Raw genomic sequence first — 21,680 nt, 5'->3', positions numbered from 1 at the left:
AGTGGATATAATATAGATGAAGCAGAGATGTAATTAGGCATTTTAGCACTTAGGGTAAGGAAACATATTTTCACCCCTACCCCTTTATTGGATAATATAAATTAGGAAATTGTAGAGTAATGAGAGTATATTTATTTTTGCATATCAGTACAGTACATAGGCAAGAAAAGTTACTATATGATACTTTTACGTGTAAGATGAATTTTCACACACTACTTTAACATCCCTATAGTAGTGTCCTTTATAACCTTTAAACTCACTGACAAGCACAGAAGAAACATGATCTGATAATAATTGTACCCTAAATAGGGAGACTGCAATGAATTAATGGCATGAAGTATATTCAGAAAGACATAAAATTGCATTTATGATTATTAAAAAAAAAAAAAAGTGGTGGTTTTCGATCACCCGGCAATGAGACTGTGGCTAAAATAACAGCCTCTCTCAGTGGCACATCTGAAAATAAAAGCAACTTGAGCAAACAAAGAAAATGTGCCTAAGAGGCTGGGGTGCACACATGCAACAACAAACAGTTCAAGACAAATCATCTCTTGCGGAGACTTGCCTGTGTACCAATCTACCAGAGCTACATGTGGTCTGGAATGCCTGTGGACACTTTTCTACCTCACATAAAGAACAAATTCATTTGCACTATGACCGACAACATTGCCTGCATGTGTTACATCAATCAACATGGGGGCACGCAATCTCACTCACTGTGCCGTGAAGCCATGAAACTGGTGCATACCCCACATCATAAACATTTCATCCTCCTTCCTTCCCAGCCATCAAAATGAGTTGATGGACACACTAAGCAGCTACTTCTGTCAAGACCACTAATCGGAAAACCTTGCTCTCCGTTTTTGCGTGATGGGGCACCCCACTCATTGAGTTGTTTGCATCCCCCAATGAACTTCAAGTCCAAACTATTCTGCTCAAGAGAAGGGATGGGACCCTCAGTCACTCAGGAGTTCCTTTTTCATCAGTTGGGGTGTTCAACTCATGTATGCTTTCCTACCAACTTCGGTGATTACCCACATGTGACACACAAGATATGAGCAATGCCAAGGTTATCCTCATAATCCCAACATGGCTCAGATGAGCATAGTATCTTTACATGATGAACATCAATATACAGATATATATGTCTCAAACTCTCCCTTGTCACCTGGACCTTCTGTCACACACTTCCCCTGAACCAGGAGAAATTCTACTTACAAGTGCAGCTCCTGCATGGTTCAACCATGGCAAATTAGCCTGCTCAGAACAAGTTAAACATGTGTTGCAAATCAGCAGGAAGGTTACCATGCACAATACTTACCTTAAAAAATGAAAGATTCTGCTCCTGGTGTCAAAAAAACACTTGACGGCCTCAATAGCACCACTTCTATCAGAGATGAAATACTAACCAGAACTGAAAAGTATGGCAATGAGTTTGACCAAATCCATTACCTTAAGATTGATGGGAATTCGATCTCCGCACATCCAATTGCTAAATACTTCTTACCAGTCTCGAGAACGCTTCTTTTTATCTGTCTGAGCCTATCTATCCCTAGCCCAACATTACAGGCTTTTTAAAGGAAAAGCCAAGGTGTGTTTAGGCATCCTAGGGCAGTCTGCCCTGAAGGTATCAAGTCACTGATATGTAAGTGCACTTTGCTGGAGTTAATGGGGCATTGTATCAATGGATCAGAGGGAGACTCCTTATTCTGGTCTCTGTAATGATGACTGAATTAGGCTAGGGCACTGAAAAGTAAGGGTGGGTCACAATAACAGGAAAACACAGCTAATGGATGGAGCGTAATGTGTTTTGCAGTGTGTTGACTAAAAGGCATAGGTGCCAGACACCATGGGTACTCCATAGTGCGTACTCAGCAACCACCAGCAGCCACACTCCCTCACTTTGTCTTCAGCTTCCCAGTGCTTCATGCTCACTAGCTGATTTACTCTCCTCCTCCTATCCAGTGCCTCCCACCCACCACAAACAGCTGTAGTGCGGCATTCAGAGGCTCCACAAGGGGTGGGGAGAGGGTAAGATTGGAGGTGGAGCAGGCATGGAGGCTTGAGGAAAGGAGTAGAGTTGGGAGAAAGCAAGTGGGGCAGGAGGAAGTAGGATCACAAGGCCGGGCTGGAGGTGGAACGGGGGCGTGGTTGAGCACCCCTCGGCCAGGACAGACATGAGAGCGACAAAGGCATGTTTTACTTTACTTTCTTTGTTTCTACTGGTGCTTCCCTTAAATCCCAAGGAGCCCAGGACTGTTTCATTTATCTTGTCTGAACTCTTCCTCCTAAGCATGGAAGCCTTTCCCTGCTGCTTCTGTAAACAGGGGAAATGGCTCATCCCATCTGGGTAACTATGCCCTCTGCCTCTCCCTGTCCCGGGGCTTTGGCCCACCCTGTTCTGGGCCTTTGCCATCTGGCAGTGCCTCACCCTCTTGAGCTGAACCCTGACTCCTAACCTCCCCGTGCCCTATGGTTTTGCTCCTCGGCTCCTCTCCTGCCACTGCCTCCAGTTGTTGAACACCTGCCCCACATACAGCCAATTTCTGTCCCTAGCTTGCACCCACCAACTCACCTGCAAATGGCCTCCTTTGTCCCCTTTTAGTCCCCAGCAACAGCTGCCCCTTTAGCAGATGTTACCGAGCAATGAACATGCTCAGTAGGAGCCAAGCAACACCCAGCCAGAGTCCTAGTGCCAGGGACACTGCTCCAGATAGGGTCAGTGGTCCCTGTGATTAGGGGTAGTGTAGGGCCCAGCACCCTGGACTTTTGTCAGATGTTGCTGGGCCCATCCTGCAGGGTAGAAGGGAAGATGACTGTGCTGGGCCCAATCTTGTGGGCTGCTCGCTTTTTGCACACCTGGCAGCTCTGTTCCCTGGGCTGCCCCACTCCTCCTGCCCTCATTACAGTCCTGAGGTAAAGAGCTGAGGGTGAGTGGCACGTGCTGATATATCAACTGGCTTTAGCACATGGAAGTCATCAGCCCATAAGTATGGTTCAGTACTCTGAGAGTGTTTTGCCATCTTTATCTCTGGCTCTGTATTAATACAGATGATATTAAAGCACTTTACGATTCTGTAGTGTTGTCTCTAACTACCCTGTTTTTATGAGGCTGCATCTGTTGCTTAGTGGAGTCTTATCATAAAACTAAAAAGCTAAGCAACTATCAGCATTTACGCAGGAAATTTAAATCGTGTTAGAAATAGGATGGCACACAAATCTACAAAAGAGCTTTTATTAGTATCAGAACATACGGTATTTGCTTCCATAGTTTTCCACTAAATCATTATTTTTCTTAAACTATGATGCAATAGCTTTTCCTGGTTGATTATTTGATTGTTTAATTAGGTGCCATTGATGTGACCAAAGAATAACTGCTGGCCCGTAGCACTTTGCTTTCTTAATGCCTGACCATTTTATCAGCATATCTGAATGTGCAAAACCACTGGGCTTAGTTTTCGGAGGTGCTAGGCCCAAACAGTTCTACAGGTTAAAACTCCCAAATCCAGCATTCTGTTATCTGGCAATATCCATCGTCTGGTAGGACCAGAGAGTCCCAGGACTGGGAGAGGGAGAAGCCGACCAGACCAGTGGCAGGAGCCCAGCTCAGGTCAGGGCAGCCATGGCTGGTCTGGCCTCAAGGGCAGGCTAGCAGCAGCAGGGAGCAGTGACCCAGGCTGATAAGCTGAGAGCTCGTTGCCAGGGCTGCGCGGGAAGCCATGGCCCCAGGAAGCCACAGCCGGGGCTGTGTGGAAAGCTCTGTCTGTGGATGGGTGGCTGGGGTCAGGAGATGGCAGCTGGGGAGCTTGCTCAGGAGTGAGAGGGGATTGGGAAGCTGCAGGCAGGGAGCCCTGGAGCAGGGGCTGAGGCCAGCAGTGGGGCAGAATTGATGGGACTGCTTGGGTCCCAAAGAGGTTGAACCTGTAGTGAGTTCTGCAAGTGCTCAGCACCTCTGAAAATCAGACCCATTGCCCTTCAGTGTAAGGTATGACTCTTATTTCAGACACATTTACAACTCTCCCATGACAAATATATTTGAGGTTATCCCATTATTTAATACCAGAAATAGCAGACACCAGAGATGGATGTTGGGTTCTAAATACTATAGAAAATGTACAAGTTCAAACCCCTCTGCTGGTTTCCAATGGATCTTTTATTTGAGTCCCTCCACACCCACTGTAAAAGGCAGAAGTGCAAGTTTGGGTCTTAGCAGGATGTAAAGTTGGGCCAGGTTTGGATGAAATATGCACCTCAATAACATGCTGGTCATTCTAGAATATTAATAGAGTCACTTTCCACACCATTCCAAAAGCTTTTCTAAATCATTAACTCAATGTACTGGAAGTTATGCTGGGAAGACTAACTAGGGAGGTTGATTTTACTTTATAGAATGGGCCAGTAGAAAAAACAGTTTTAAACTCTTCAGGTTGGAACACAGCTGTGCAAACTTAAATCACATTACGGAATATTTCAGTGGGATTACCGGGGTCCAGAAGTGCTCATCTGGGTGAATAAGGGTTCCGCAGCTGGCTGTCTTAGCTTTCTTTTCTGTGTGATTGCAGGTCCAACTAATAGATACTAGGAGAGCCTTGTACATTTCCAATATCATTACAAATCCTGAACTCTGCTGAAAGAAGGAATTGACAAAGGCCAATTAATCATACTGAGGTGTGCTGTTTGCTAGGATTGTTTATTTGTCCCTCATGCTCACAGAGGTTTCAAGCTGAAATGTAAAACCAGAATAAAATGTATATGGCTTATAAGAAATGTTTCATCTTTTTAATTGTCCCACAGTTTTTATTCCTGAGGTATAAAAAAGTGTTACTTAGAGAGAGGAAAATGCTTAAAGGGACATAATAAACATGTTGCACAAATATTCAACTCCAAACAGCACAGCTTTAGGCCTGATTCTCATTTACGCAAAAGTTACTTTACATCATTCTGGCAGTGTATGAATTACGTTTATGCTCACTTTGTGTCATTTATAAAGAGCCTTAGTTAAAATTAAAAGCCTGATTTTCAGCTGTACTTTCTGCTGAATGCTGTCATGGATCCACCAGGTCTGTGCTACAACACAGTTCAAGTGTTTTGCCATGTCATTATTTAAGCTAGGCTTTTCCCCTAGCAGTATCCATTGGTCAGAGCCCAGTTGGGGTCATGCCTTCATTGTGTTAGATATAGGATCTGCTGATCTGCTCCCCTCTCCCCTGGATTTGTTCATAATGCCTGTGATGGTTAGTGGAAACTAGCTTCGCAAGTGCCACTCTCCTTAAACTTCATGTGAATAGCTTTTAAATAGTGTTGGAGCACAAGACTTCTCTGAGTTTAGGCGGCTAACATTCAGCTTTATTGAATTCCATAACGCAACAGATGAGCCAAACAGACTCCACCCTCATGTGCAATAGCTAGTCCCAGCCCGGGGACCTAAACTTAATCCTATGCTACTGGAGCCCCCTTTGAATTGCTGGCAACCTGTGCCTTACAGTAACACTCATACAAAGTAGCATTGCTGACAGACAAGTGAGAACATAGGCCAGGAGGAGATCTGAGCTCAAGGCCTTAACATCTGAGCCTCCTTACAGTGGGTCCTACAAGGACAAAGTTCAGTTCAGACCACATAAGGTTGTCTTCCAGTTACACGTTAGCCCAGACATTTTTCTCCCATTTTTCCATCCTAAGCCACATGCAAGCTGCAGGAAACAAAGGCTTGACTCACTGGACATTCATCAGGCATTAACCTTCTATATTGAGCAAACAAAGCCATTCTAAAAGACCATTCAACTGTTCATTGTAGTAGCAAATAGAATGAAGGGTCTTCCAATTTCTTCCCAAAGGATTTTGTCATGGATCGCAACCTACATCCAAACATGCTACAATTTGGTGAAAGTATCTGCCCTTCTGCTTACGGCACATTCCACAATGCTCAAGCTTCATCAGTGGCATTCCTCAGTCATGTCCCAACCAAGTAAATATGCAGACAGGCAATGTGGCCATCAATATATACATTTATACTATCACCCAGAAGAACAGAGGAGATGCAGCCTTTGGCGAAACAGTGCTACAGTCAGCAAACTTTGAGTTCTAACCCTACCTCCAAAACTTGGTAACTGCCCACTTGGAACAGACATGAGCAACACATCTCGAAGAACAACAGTTATGAGATGGGTAACTGTTTTTAACAATCTCATGGAGGAAACCTTTTAAGATACCGGGTGTTCCCCAAGGTTCTCACTGCTCCTTCTGGGTAGGCCCTGCAGGCTTACTGTCTCCTAGACTGAGCCACTGGGTTCCCACACTCCTGCTTCAGGCCTTGAGGTCTGCTCAGTGAGTCCAATTTAAATACATGGTTGGTACAGAATACACTTGTATGCTCCTCAGAGACTAATGCACACCAGCCAGTATTTGCTAGTGCAGCAACTTTTCCAAAACAAAGTAGTATTTATTGGTACCCAGCACTGGAAGTTCTTAGAGCTATCACAGAGAAATAATGATCAAGCCACAGATTATCAGCCAAGCTGTAGTGAATTCCGTGTTTAAACTCCGACTTTTTCTTCTTTAGTTACCGGGTGAGAGAGTCCCCAGGTTCTTGCAGAGCCTACATATTATTTCCTGCTGGACACTCTGTCCTTTGTTTCAGACAAGGCCATATTGAGTTCACAATTATTCCATCCTCCCCTCCCCTTCTGGACAGAGCTTTCTGCTGTTGAGTGTCAATAGCTGAGTCTTGCATTGTCTCACTGGACTCCTTGTGGACTCGGGTCAGTTTCTGCCAGGTGCTGAACAACTCCATTCATTCCACCCAAACAGGGAAGTGACACTTGCACTTATGTCTTCCTTGAGAACAAAGTTAATCCCCACCACTACCGCTTCTAGACAGCAATGCAAAGTATCGCAGGAAACTGGGGAGCCCTACAAATATTGCAGAGAAAAGCCCATATCATCACAAACAACGATGCACATCATGACTCTATAGCATAGATGAAATCCAACATTTTAAAAAGGATCAGTATGCGATTTCAGAAAGTAAATACTTTTCAGGAAGCTGGAGATTGTTTCTGCCCCTAATCAGACAATGGTCAGCTGATCAAGTCCATTCTTTCAAAGCTACTGTATTTCCTAGACCTGGTAGCTCTAATAAGATTTTCTAAAATAAATGGAAATAGCAAGGAAAGCAAAACAAAAGGCATTTTGAGCAGGTTAGTTGTGTGGAGAGAGTACACATTTGTGGGATTTTGTCCTCGAAAGCTAGTCATGTGAGTTAGATAAGTGTTTGTTGCAAAGAGGGTTGTTGATGTTTTTTGTCCTCTCTCTTCAGGGTGTATTTTGCATTTGAGCCAAACCACACATTTCATATAATGCCACAGTTGCATAAGTTAACAAGCTGTGCTTACACAGAAGGTAGATAAAGTAAGTTAAATTTAGATTGTTGGCTTTATAGGCAGGTGTGTGATAATCTGGTTTACAAAATGAAATTTTTCAAAAAAACCCACTTTTATATATTTCTGAGTCTTTTCCTGAGTGTTCTGCAAACTTAGAAGCCGTGAGTTACTTATCTAGAAATGTCAATTTCCTTTTGATTAAAGGTTGAGCAAAATATGTCATTCCAATTTCTTGATTTGCTGATGAAGGTCTAGAGCCTTGGCCCTGGCTGTTGCCTCATTGGTGCAAAAAGACCACAAAATTATCCTAAAGGAGCCACCAAGTATTCCATATGGTGGAGATAACAGAAAACCAGCTTTCCCACCACTTCCTGACCTTGTGTAGGTGATATCAAGGGGACAAACGGAGAGTCTAGTGCTGCACCATCTTCTCAGCTAGCTCAGCAGTCCTACAGGACCAAATGCATCTGACAAAATTTAGAGCAGGCATTAAGGAATTAAGGGATCTAGGATTAAGGGAATGGAAAGCAAGCTTACCTCCATCTTTGCTGCACAATATTCTATGCTTTTCTGAGCTCTGCTGAGTGCAAACTCTCTGAAACTTGGTCTCGAGACCAAAGTCTTTAATTTAACCACAAAGGCTATATCTATGCTACAGATATCTTTTGAAAGAAGCCCTTCCAGAAGATCTCTTCTGAAAGCACTTCTTTTGAAAGCATGTGTCCACACACAAAAAAGCAGATCAAAAGACTGATGTGCTCTTTTGAAAGAGAGTGTCCTCACAGCCCCCGATCTTTTGAAAATGCAAGCCAAGGATCAAATATCACGTGCCATGAGGCCTGCTCTTCCAAAAGAAGGGCTCTGTGGAGTATGTACACATATTTTCTTTCGAAAGAAGCTTTTGAAAGAAGGCACTCTTCCTGAAATGGGAGTGGAACAGCGCTTTCAAAAAGAGCACCACATTGTTTCAATTTTCTTTTGAAAGAACTCTTTTTGTGTGTTGACGCTCCATGAGATCTTTTGAAAAATCTTTCAAAAGATCTTGCTAGTCTAGATACTTAGTATTGTAAGATAATAATTATACTTATCTTTTGCTAGGAGCTGTCAAATTTTAGAATAACTTCAACACGTGATCAACATGTACTGTGACATCTGACATACACAGTGTGCCCCCAAAATACCATATAAAGAAAGGATGACTTAACCTCAAATGTGTCTCATGCCTCCAGATCGCTTCTATAGGAGATATATAAATCTGTGGGGACAGAATGTAGCTCATACTGTAACAAATAAAGTAAAGTAGATAAAATAATGGGGGGGGGCAAAATAAATTGGGGTTTGGGCGCATCAAGAGAGGAGATGTTTTCAGATTAGTTCTGTAATAAAGTAGGAAGTCAAGGAGACAGGGAAATCAGGCTGGTTGTTCCAGAGAGTAAGAGAGAAGCATGACAAGGTGTTTGCACTGCCAGCAATAAGACTGTGCAGAGAAATCTAGTATTATGCTGGCAAATGAGGAAGTTATAGTGCTTCAATTGGTAACAGCCTTAGCAGTGTTTTAATAAAATAAAGTACACACCTTCTGCATGGACTTCATGGTCTGACAGAGATGCTTGAAAGAGTTACTAAAGCAAACTTTCCTGAATTCTAGTTAGTAAAATGTACGTATAAATAAAATAAAATGTAGTTTTTATCTTGCATACTGTACATGTATTATAGGGTAAACAGGCATTTTGTAGAAATTATATTTGAGAGAAAAGATATTAATTAAAATGTGATGAGCTGAGGCACTGAATGATAAATGTTATATATGTTATTTCCTTTAGTGAGCTCCTGAAATATTCTTATCCAAGATTTAAAGGCTTCCAATGCTGTATGTAATATGGTTATTATTGAAGTAATGCCAGTTTATTCACAGCAACTAGAAGGTTAATAGAATGAAAACTGGATTTATTTTAAGACTGCAAGATAACCAGATTCTGCCATTTAATTTAATTCAAGAAGAATTTATTTTCTCAGTGATGCACTTTGCTGTTCCAATATCCAGGCTTGTTTTTCAATGTGAAGCCTACCTAGTGGTATCACATGTAATCTCCCAAGTCAGGAGTCTAAGTCTGGCAGAGACCATCATCTCTATAATGCAATTGGTATTTTTTAGGAAGGAAACAGACTGTTAAACATACCAACAGTTCAGCTAGCTTGCCAAGCTTTGGCATGTACTACAAAAACAACAGTGCTTCCCCAGCCTGAAGGGAAGACAAAGCAGCAAACTAGGTTAATTGTGAGAATGGCTGACAAAATGCATAATGTAGTGGATCTAAAAAAGAAATTAACCGAGGAAAACCACACAGTGCACATTCACCCCCTGCTTCGTGACATATCCCATATAGAAGCAAATAACTTGGAAATGCAATTCGTGAAGGTCTACCTGCTCGAAAGCTTCACTTTTTATTTATTTGTATGTATTATGTACTCTGTAGATAATATAATTGGCAGATGAAATTCAGTGTTGATAAATGCAAAGTAATGCATTTTGGAAAATACAATTCCAACTATACATACAAAATGATGGGGTCTGACTTAGCTGTTACCACTCAAGAAAGAGATCTTGGGGTCATTGTGGATAGTTCTCTGAAGACATCCACTCGGTGTGCAGCGGCAGTCAAAAAAGCTTACAAAATGTTGGGAATCATTATGAAAGGAATAGATAAGAAGACAGAAAATGTCATATTACCTTGATATAAATCCATAGTACGTCCACATCTGGAATACTGTGTACAGATGTGGTCGCCCCATCTCAAAAAAGATATCTTGGAATTGGGAAAGGTTCAGAAAAGGGCAACAAAAATTATTAGGGGTATGGAGCATTTGCCATATGAGGAGAGAGTAATAAGACTGGGACTTTTAGTTTGGAAAAAAGATGATTAAAGGGCAATATGATAGAGGTATATAAAATAATGACTGGTGTGGAGAAAATAGATAAGGAATTGTTATTTACTCCTTCTCACAACACAAGAGCTAGGGGGTCCCCAAATGAAATTAATAGGCAGCAGGTTTAAAATATACAGTAGGAAATATTTTTTCACATAACGCACAGTTACCCTGTGGAACTCTTGCCAGAGAACATTGTGAAGGCCAAGACAATTGTAAAATTTAACAAAGAACTAGATAAATTCATGGGGGATATGTCCATCAATGGCTATTAGCCAGGATGGGCATGGAGTGTGTCCCTAGCCTCTGTTTGCAAGAGGCTGAAAATGGGCGACAAAGAATTGAATACTTGATTACCCGTAGCATAAAATGGTGTTGGGATTTAGAAGACTTGTGCAGTTTAAAACACTGTATCTTGCATTTTATTATCTGTGCAGCATTCTTGCTGCCTCTGTCACTGATGCCATTGTATATCCACATGATTGTTGCCAGTCTTGCCTTTCAGCTAAGTTTATGGAGCTTTCCCACATTTCATCCAATTCATAAATCATGCTGTAGTGTTTACATAGGTGACCTTGTCTCTCTTGCAGTTGTTGCAGTTATGTCTAGGTAAAATCTGATTTGTGTAGCTTTCCAAGAGATACAGAGAAATATGAAGTACATTCCTTTATCTCTTCTCACATCCATCCCATCAGAGGTCTCAACATTCTCACCTATATACATCCCATGGCAAACACTGGAAACTACAGTGACACAGAAGGCACTAGCCCACTACCCTCTTGTGGGGACAGTTTGTGTCCCCTGTAAGTTGGTCCCCTTCTACTATGGCTGTGCTGCCCCCATCTTTTCACGTTCACTTTGGTGTGTATCATCTGAGTATTAGGAATGGAGAAGTCCCTGTTCTCCCTTGTGCACCTAATTCTGCCAGGCCTTTTGGGTATGTCTGCATACCCTAGAATATGGTATAACTACAGAGTTGTTATTCCAAAGTCAGATATTCTGGAATAAAGCTACAGGGAAACCCCAAAATAAGCAAAACGTATTCCAAAATAGTGTGTCAACACGATAGAGTCTGTTTCAAAGCAGTGCTTCCAGGGGCTCTGATCTGAAATACCACATCTACACAGCAGACTTATTTTGTTATAGTTTATTTCAAAATAGTCCCTATTCCCTATCTACACAACCCCTAGACCAAAATACCTGTTTTGTGATAAACACTATTCATTGTGGAATGAGGTGTACCAAATTCAAAATAAGTCTGTCCGCTATTTCAAAATTATTTTGAAATAGCGGTTGTGTTGTGTAGACGCTCGCAAAGTTATTTCAGAATAGCGGTTGTTGTTCTGAAATAACTTTGCAATAGCTGTGCTGTAAATCTGAAATCAAAAGCATGTTGGCTCTTCTTCCAGAAACCCTCTTCCACTCCCAAATCAGGAAGTGCACCTTTTTTTGAAAGCGTTCAAAAGAGAGCATGTGTAGATACTCCATGGGTCCTCCCCTCCGACCCCCTGGAAGAGCAGTCCTCATGGCGCCAGATTTTTCAATCCCTGGCCCATTCTTCTGAAAAAGCGGGAGCTGTGTGGCACTCGCTGTCGAAAAAGTGGATTGCTTTTTCAATCCACTTTTTTCTGTGTGGACGCACTCTTTTGAAAGAAGTTTTTTCGGAAGAGATCTTCCGGAAGAACTTCTTGTGAAGGATCTGTGTAGTGTAGACATAGCCATAGCGGTGATTAGGCAGACACTGGCTGAAAATGATTTGAGAACACAGTAGGAAAACTATAACTCAGAACTAAGCAACAAAAGTTGAACAGCTCTACTTTGTGGCACTATATTAACCCAGCAAAAGCACAGCACTTGTTTGGTTGAAACAAGTAATACCTATTAAAGTATATGAATTCATCATAGAGCACTTTATTCACCACAAACACTATCCTTTTTCTTGCAAGTATTTCAGCTGGATGATGAATTTTTTCACCAGTTATTTTGTTGGCCCATGTCCAAAAGAGCATGTGGAAATTAAGAAAGCATTTAATTTTGGAGTAAAGTTAGAAACTTAGAACGCTGCTTTATTCCAATCAGAGATTAACAGGGCCTGACTTTTGCAGAAAAAGGCTTGCTACATTTTCTCTTAGTCTAATAAAAGGTGGTATAATTGAGGAATACATTAATTGGTCTTCCTTTTTTTTTACAGCAGTACATTTGTTTGGCTTAACTTGGCAACTGCAGCCTGTTGAAGGCCAGCTCTATGAAAATGGAATTAGCAAAGGAAACAGGGGCACAGAGTCCATGGATACAACTTACTCACCGATTGGCGGGAAAGTGTCTGATAAAACAGAAAAGAGAGGTAGGTGTGAGTATAGGGCAGGAGGGAGGTTCAGAGTATTTAAGCTTTAATGAAGTTCAGTTTGCTTATTCATCACAAATTAGCTATTTTTAAACTGAGGCTCACTCTCCTTTTAACCCCCTAATTTTAAACCAATCAACAGGTCATATTGTGGCACTAGTGTTTTTTTTTTCAATCAGTGGCCCGCTGCCCCCACTAAAATCCAGGGGTGACCAGAGGTCATTCCAAAAGTGATGCTCATGGAAAAAGTATGGGCTTTCATTTTACTTTTACTTTGCACCTTCAGTGGCAATAACTGTGCTGGTCCCCTGTTGCTAACAGCTCCCAGTTTGTGGAGCTGAGGGGATTGCTGCTCTGTATGAAAATGTAGTGTTACCATATTAAAATATGCATTAATGTGTTACAGTATATCTAGTACATTAATGTAATGTGAATTGATAGATACTGATACACAGACACTCCCTCTCAGGGGTGTCCTCTTTTTTGAAAGGTCCAATATGGTAACCCTGGAAAATGGTCAATCAGTCCCTTGGAAAAAGACCCAGCTGCCAGGTCTTTCTGCTCTCCAAAACACTATATGTGAGTAGTGCAAGGGAAAGCAAAACAAAACATTTATACTCCCACTTGCCAGCTTTCCCACCACCCTTTATGTGGAAGGGTAGAACTCCGACTGCTCTTCTGACCGTGGGTGATAGACACAATATTCTTCTCAGAATAGTGACACAGCAGGAAAATGAAGTAGAGAGAGGAGGAGGAGGCAGTAGAGGCAGAGGAGAAATCAAGACAACTGGAAGAAGAGGGTTGGAGATTGGCACAAAGACCAGCTGTTAAGTCAGTAAGAAGGGCAGACTCAGCTGAGGACTTGTCTATATTGCTTACAGTTTGGTGAATAGTGTGCAGTCAAGTGCTGGGCTGAATTTCACCTGTGTGAATGCTGTGGGTGTGAACTCAAAGGCTTCTACTTCACATTCATGTTGTCCTGTTTGAAGAGAGAACTGCACTAATGTGAACTGGGAACTTTTTAGTTCACACCTGCAGTGTCCATGGGATGGAGTTACAGTGCAGCACATCGAGGCCTGCTGCTGTTCACACTCCTGTGATCTGCCTTTCATACAGAGAGAATTGAGTGCCACTGTCCCCTAAATAGGAAACAAAATAGGCCCCTCTCACAGGGAAATGGATCAAATAGCTCTGGAGGGGATTTAGTGCTGAGAAAATTTAGACTTTTGTGCCCCCTCTTCTCCCACTTCTGTTTTGGGATGGCTTATGTGCCAAGGGGCACTGACACAGAGGATTCTCTGTGCACACAGGAATATGTGAAAAAGGTGGCTGTCCCACAGTTTTGAGCTTGCAAGTTCACATTCTGGTCTGAATATTTTTTCACTTCTAACCTTTTTCAATTAACTATCAGACACCTTATTCACATTGTATAGCCAGTCCTGTTTGTACTTGTGCTAAGGGGGCAGAGGAAGGAGTTGGCAGCCCATTTCACTTCAGCAGCACAAACACAAACATGGGTTTGCTAGAATGTTGACGCCTCCCTCATAACTCCTTTTAGGCTGTTTAGTGCATCAGAGTTCTCAATGAACAGTCACAGTCTGCCCTCAGCCAGCAAACAGGTAAGCTGGGAGTGGCAGTATGCACTAACCAGGGGCACAGAACCATCTTTGTAAAAGAATGGTAAATTGTCCCAGGCTGCCATTCCTCTCTCCCTCCCTCTCTTCTAATGTACAAGCAATACAGTTTGCCCTTCTAAGCCCCACATACCTCCAGAGGAAAATACCAGTATTTTGTCTGTCAACTTCAATCCTATAGCGATTTCACAGGCATAGATAAAATTGCCAGATGGTTATGATTTCAAAAGTTCCCATCCCAGAGTGACATTGTGAGATGGTTTGCCAGCCTATGTTCATAAATTTTATTTTTATTAAAAGACTAACTGGAAAAACAGGGTTCTTTAAGGAGGCATTTTATACCTCATTGACCTGTGGCTATGAAGTATCATTTTGCTGTGGAGCAATGTGATTAAAAACCTGGGCATTCTATTGATGCTGCTACTTGGAGATTGGCTGTCTCAAGAATCTGTGATAATCAGCATACAGGTACTTTCATGTGATAATTGGCACCTTGTTGTTCAGATTTTTACTTTCTTGAAGACAGAAGAGACTTGCAATATAAGAATCTTTGCTTTATTATTATGGGGTTTGTCTACACTAGGAACTAACTTTGAAGGTAGGCACTACTTCAAAGCAGCCAGCAGAGAGTCTACACACGTTTTCCCTTACTTCAAAGTTAACTTAAGGGAGCCCAACTTCAAAGTCCTTACTTCACTCCCGAGAATGGAGTAGTGTCCTACTTTGAAGTTTAACTTGGAAGTAGGGTGTGTGTAGACACTCAGCTTCGAAGTTGCTTACTTCAAAGTTATTTTTGTAGTATAGACACAGCCATGGACTAGTGAAAAGTTAAAGCCAGTCTATGAAATTTGGCAAATATTTATTAAAATATTTAATAAATGAAATAATTTAAGAATACTATTTTTCCATAGACAAAACATGTTAAGGTGGAAAAATTGCCACTCAGGACACCTCAAGATATTTATGAGTACAATGAAATGTCTGCTTGGTTCAGACAATCATCAAAAATAATGCTGTAAGATCAGTGGTTGTACAGTAACCCTCAATTTAACAGACTAATGGGGGAAAGCGTGTCCGTTAATGCTGAAAGTCCATTATATCTGAATGGTTATGCTATATGACAATGCACCGACCTTCCCAGCCCATCACACTCCTGTCTTCTGCCCACCCTTTCCCTTGCCCCTCCCATCCCATTCTTCCCCTCACACCTCCATGTCCCTCTCCCAAATTACCAGGAGAGGAACCGAATGCCGGCCTGGCTCCTTCCACCTCCTGCAGCTCTCAGTGCTGCGGCTCCTCCAGCCCCTGGCTCTGAGCCACCCACGTGAAGGCAGAGCGTGGCTGTCCCCAGCCTGCCAGCGGACAGCAGCCTCCGACACCTTGGCTGCTGCTCAGCACCGTTGCAGGCAGTGGTGGCTGGGCACTGACATGCTCCATACACATGGGGCAGAGGGAGGAGAGCTCCTGTGCCCTGCCACAACCCCCTCCCAGCACCTCTGGCCCTGGTGGCTCCAGCCACTGTGGTGGCCCCTCCAGGCCCAGCCCCTCTGGCAGCATCTCCAGCCCCGGCAGCAGCTCTAGTGAGTCTCTGACATTTATCTGGGGAGAGGCGGCGGGGCTGGCATACAGCGTCTGTTATTTCCGAAGTCCTTTGTATCAGGGTCCATTAAATCAAGGGTTTACTGTATTGTCTTTCAATGAAGTGGTAATCACAGGTCATTGAGTATGAAAACATGCACTGCCTTCAGTGTTAGAAATATTGAACTCTTCCATAGCTATTTTGTGCTGTAATAATTAGCTGAGATGTAATATTTGGAAGATACGGATACTGTCACTAAATACCATTAACAAACTGCCTATTTTATTTCATGTATGTGGCTACCGTCTATACCAACGTGGATTTCTTTCATGTATAGTCACCTACAACTAACCATAAGAATGCCTCGGGTTGGTGAGTTGAAGTATTAAGAGAGGTAAAAAAAGGCATTTTTAAGCTGAGTATGAACTGGCATACTTAGTTGGCTCATGTTACACCATTACATTAATATATGTATAATATAAAAGACATCTTCATCTTCAACTTTTGAGATTTATTGTTTCAAAACTCTCAGCAGTGACCCACAGTTTACCCAAATATAGTTACATCACTTTTCTTCTGTGCCTAAATCATAACATGCAGACATTTTAAAAACCATTAAATTATACACCTCCAGCAAAGAACCAAACATTTTTACTGTGGCGAGAGGTAAGGCAGTTATAGTTTATTTTAAGACCATCAGCTCTAACCAACAATCCCATTAAGTTAAAAAACAGTATTGTATCCTTGATCTTTCAGTTATTGCACTTAAAACCGTGTAATTGAATCTTTTTAATTATCTCATGTCAATATCATCAAAGTGTTCCTGAGTGCTTTTCTTAGCTTAGGGTGACATCTTGCAAAGAGACATTAAGACCTGATCTCTTGAAAGTCCTTGAAATGGGTGAGAGGTTTTCTTTTATTGGAAATTAGCCCAAGAGAGACTTTATGTATGTTTTTCTCCCCATTTTATTCCAAGTCACACCAGAATGCTTGAATTCACTTTCAAAATTTGGGAAAATGGGTGGAGGAGGTCAGCAACACTCCCTCTCAACTGCTAAAGAATCAGTTTAAAATTATTATAATTTAAAGTAACAGATTTATTTTTACATTTTCATTTTTGAGGTTACAGACTAACATGGCTACCCCCTTTCATTCTTAGAGAACTCATTCTCTACCCTAAAAGTAGATGTTCTACATGTGGAGAAGGTACATTTGTTGTTCATTCTTTATCCAAAAACATTTAGGGTGCATCTACACTAGCCGGACACTTCAAAGTAGCCAGCACAACATCGAAATAGCACGCATCGCATCTACACATGCCGTGTGCTATTTCAACGTTGAAATCGACGTTAGGCGGTGAGACATCGAAATCCGAAGATGGGAATAGTGCCCTACTTCGACGTTCAACGTCGAAGTAGGGCATGTGTAGAAGATCCATGTCCTGCTACTTTGAAATAGCGGGGTCCTCCATGGCGGCCATCAGCTGAGGGGTTGAGAGACACTCTGTCCAGCCCCTGCGGGACTCTGTAGCTGCGTCTACACGTGCACGCTACTTCGAAGTAGCGGCAGTAACTTCGAAATAGCGCCCGTCACGTCTACACGTGTTGGGCGCTATTTCGAAGTTGAAATCGACGTTAGGCGGCGAGACGTCGAAGTCGCTAACCCCATGAGGGGATGGGAATAGCGCCCTACTTCGACGTTCAACATCGAAGTAGGGACGTGTAGACGATCCGCGTCCCGCAACATCGAAATAGCGGGGTCCTCCATGGCGGCCATCAGCTGGGGGGTTGAGAGATACTCTCTCTCCAGCCCTTGCGGGGCTCTGTGGTCACCGTGGGCAGCAGCCCTTAGCCCAGGGCTTCTGGCTGCTGCTGCTGCAGCTGGGGGTCCGTGCTGCATATACAGGGTCTGCAACTAGTTGTTGGCTCTGTGTATCTTGCACTGTTTAATGAAAGTGTGTCTGGGAGGGGCCCTTTAAGGGAGCGACTTGCTGTTGAGTCCGCCCCGTGACCCTGTCTGCAGCTGTGCCTGGCTCCCTTATTTCGATGTGTGCTACTTTGGCGTGTAGACGTTCCCTCGCTGTGCCTATTTCGATGTTGGGCTGAGCAACGTCGAAGTTGAACATCGACGTTGCCAGCCCTGGAGGACGTGTAGACGTTATTCATCGAAATAGACTATTTCGATGTCGCAACATCGAAATAAGCTATTTCGAAGTTGGGTGCACGTGTAGACGTAGCCTGTGGTCGCCACGTGCAGCAGCCCTTAGCCCAGGGCTTCTGGCTGCTGCAGCTGCTGCAGCTGCTGCAGCTGGGGGTCCATGCTGTGTGCACACGGTCTGCAACCGGTTGTCAGCTCTGTGGATGTCATGCTGTGCTGGCCAAGTGTGTCTGGGAGAGGCCCTTTAAGGGATCGGCTTGGGGCTTTGCTGGCCGCTTATTTCGACGGGGAGTGCTTGTGTGTGTGGGCGCTCCTCATTTCCTTCCAGGGAGGCTCCTTTCGACATTCTCCGTTGCTACTTCGACATTGAACGTCAATGGCACCATCCCTGGAGGATGTGTAGACGATATGCGTCAAAGTAGCCTATTTTGATGTTCTTACGTCAAAATAGGCTACTTCGATGTAGGCTACGTCTACACGTGAAGCCTACATCGAAGTAGCCTATTTCGATGTGGTGACATCGAAATAGGCTATTTCGATGAATAACGTCTACACGTCCTCCAGGGCTGGCAACGTCGATGTTCAACATCGACGTTGCGCAGCACCACATCGAAATAGGCGCTGCAAGGGAACGTCTACACGCCACAGTAGCACACATCGAAATAAGGGTGCCAGGCACAGCTGCAGACAGGGTCACAGGGCGGACTCAACAGCCAGCCGCTCCCTTAAAGGGCCCCTCCCAGACACACTTGCACTAAACAGCACAAGATCCACAGAGCCGACAACGAGTTGCAGACCCTGTGCATGCAGCATGAATCCCCTGCTGCAGCAGCAGCAGCCAGAAGCCCTGGGCTAAAGGCTGCTGCCCACAGTGACCATAGAGCCCCGCACGGGCTGGAGAGACAGCGTCTCTCAACCCCCCAGCTGATGGCTGCCATGGAGGACCCCACAATTTCGACGTTGCGGGACGCGGATTGTCTACACGGTCCCTACTTCGACGTTGAACGTCGAAGTAGGGCGCTATTCTGATCCCCTCATGAGGTTAGCGACTTCGACGTCTCGCCGCCTAACGTCGAAGTTAACTTCGAAATAGCGCCCGACGCGTGTAGCCGCGACGGGTGCTATTTCGAAGTTAGTGCCGCTACTTCGAAGTAGCGTGCATGTGTAGACACAGCCGTAGTGTGCTAGTGTAGATGTAGCCTTAGAGACGGATCCTGCTTCCCAGGAGAAGGGGTTTGGGAGCCAGGACTCTTGGGTTCTACTCCACCCTGGGAAGGTGTCTAGTCTAGTGGCTAGAGTGCAGGGATGCTGGGAGCCAGGATCCTGCTTCCCATTCTCATGCCTCAAAGGCAGGTGGGCGTATGTTTGATGGGAGGGCCACTCCAAGAATTTAGTAAATGGGGGTCAAGAGCTGCACTCTTCCATGATATTGATGCAGGAGGTGTGAGGTCTCGAATGGAGGCTGGATGCAGAAGGAAGCACAGGGTAAGGGGCTGGGGTGCAAGATGGAATGTGAGGTCCGGGAAGGAGTTTGGATGAAGGAAAGGGGTTGAGACCTGGGACAGGAGATTGGAGGTAAGGAGGAGTGCAGGATCCAGGAGGGAAGTGCAGCATGGGTACAGGAAAGGAGTCTGATCTGGTGGAGTGGAACAGGAGGAAGGGCAGAGTCTGGATGGGGTTTGTGATGTGGCACATAGGATTGGAATACAGGGTCTGGGAGTATGGGGTGCATGAGCAAGGATGAAGGGGGTCTGGGTTGTGACCTGGGCAAGGGTGCTAGGATAGAGGGGCTGGGGTGCCACTGGCAGGCTCTGGCTGAGAGTTTCTTACCTAGGTGGCTTCCTGCCCTCAGCACCCCGGCATGCTGCTCAAAGCAGCTGGCTGTAGGGGACATATGCTCTCTGCACACCACATGCCTTGGGGGGGGTACTTTGTGCACTGCCTGTGTCGCAAGCAGATAAGAACATAAATACAGTCATAATGGGTCAGACCAAATGTCCATCTAGCCAGTATCCTGTCTGCCGACAGTGGCCAATACCAGATGCCCACAGAGGGAGTGAACAGAACAGGTAATGATCTCTCTCCTGCCATTCATAGACTCATAGGGCTGGAAGGGACCTCAGGAGGTCGTCTAGTCCAGCCCCCTGCTTCAAGCATCTCCAGCTTCTGACAAACAGAGGCTAGGGACACCATTCCTTACCATTACATGGCTCAGGCAGCTCCCATTGGCTGGTTTTCAGCCAATGGGAACTGAGAGACTGTGCTTGGGATGGAGGCAGAGCAAGAAGTCCCCCACTCCCCACAAGGGCATGCAGCGCTTAGAGAAGCACGTGATTCCTGCAGCTGGATGCTTTCAGCACCATGTGGTGGTCTGGAAGGCAGAGAGCCTTCCCAAGACTCCTGCTGGGCATTGGGATGGTGGCAGGCCGGGTCTGGTAGCTTAGTGGGCTGGGTCAGGCCTGTGTGCCATATTTTGCCTGCCCCCACTCAAAGCATCCATGAAGCGTGTGGATCCAGTACTCTGAGGGCTTGTCTACACTTGCTCCTAACTTCAAAGGGAGCATGGTAATCAGGGCCATGGGAGATCACTAATGAAGTGCTGCGGTGAATACTCAAGACTTCATTAAGCTAATTTTGCCCCACGGCAACTTCGAAGCGCTGGCATGTATGTCGCACTTTGAAGTTTAAAACTTCGAAGTTGCCATGGGGCAAAATTAGCTTAATGAAGTCTTGAGTATTCACCGCAGTACTTCATTAGTGATCTCCCATGGCCCTGATTACCATGCCCCCTTCGACATTAAGGGCAAGTGTAGACCCAGCTTGAGAGAAACTTCTGCCTAGCAAATTAAAACACTGTTCATTCTGAATGTTGTTCACTGTCTGCACTTGCCAAGGCCATGTGGAACCCCACTAAAAATCCTTATACTATTAACGTATTCAGGCCACACCTTGCTATAGTTTTACTGGTCCTATTTTCTTTTTCTAGAAAGGAATTTACAGTATTCCATATATATTATAAAGGTGAGATTCCTATTTCATTCTAGTTGTGCATCCTTTTCCCCTCATTGGCTACGTCTACATGTGCACGCTACATCGAAATAGCTTGTTTCGATGTAGCGACATCAAAATAGCCTATTTCGATGAATAACGTCTACACGTCCTCCAGGGCTGGCAACGTCGACGTTGGGCAGCACCACATTGAAACAGGCACTGCGAGGGAACATCTACATGCCAAAGTAGCACACATTAAAATAAGGGTGCCAGGAACAGCTGCAGACGGGGTCACAGGGCGGACTAGCGCTTCCGGGGCAACAGCTAGCCACTCCCTTAAAGGGTCCCTCCCAGACACACTCAGCCTGCACAGCACGCGGTCTGCAGAGCCATAGGCACGCACACCTCGAGCGACGCAGTCATGGACCCCCAGCAGCAGCAGCAGCCAGAGGTCCACCCAGCCGCCCCGTAGGAGCAGTGCTCGCCCTGCTCCATGCCATGCAGGAGGCAGCTGAGCACGTCCTTGCCACAGAGGAGGAGCTGCCTGCAAGGGAGGAGGACGCAACCCCCAACCCTGCAGCAACCCGCCCCCCCGCCGCACACACCACCGGCTGTGGAGCTACCCAACGAGCACCGACTGGTGGGAGCGGCTGGTGCTAGGAGAGTGG

The 21,680-nt window shown here is 44.6% G+C and overlaps 1 protein-coding gene across 1 annotated transcript in view; it reads left to right on the top strand.

Moving 5' to 3' along the window:
* TENM1 (teneurin transmembrane protein 1) overlaps positions 1-21,680 on the top strand; it is a 516,043-nt gene that overhangs the window by 303,242 nt on the left and 191,121 nt on the right. The window contains exon 6 of the mRNA XM_075007401.1: positions 12,499-12,651. Within this exon, the coding sequence (XP_074863502.1) occupies positions 12,499-12,651 (153 nt within the window). The remainder of the gene's footprint in view (positions 1-12,498; positions 12,652-21,680) is intronic.

This window comes from Carettochelys insculpta, chromosome 13, assembly GCF_033958435.1.
Source record: "Carettochelys insculpta isolate YL-2023 chromosome 13, ASM3395843v1, whole genome shotgun sequence".
In the NCBI taxonomy this organism is placed as follows: domain Eukaryota; kingdom Metazoa; phylum Chordata; order Testudines; family Carettochelyidae; genus Carettochelys; species Carettochelys insculpta.
Note: the sequence above shows the minus strand (reverse complement) of the source record. Positions and strands in the feature narration are given on the sequence as shown.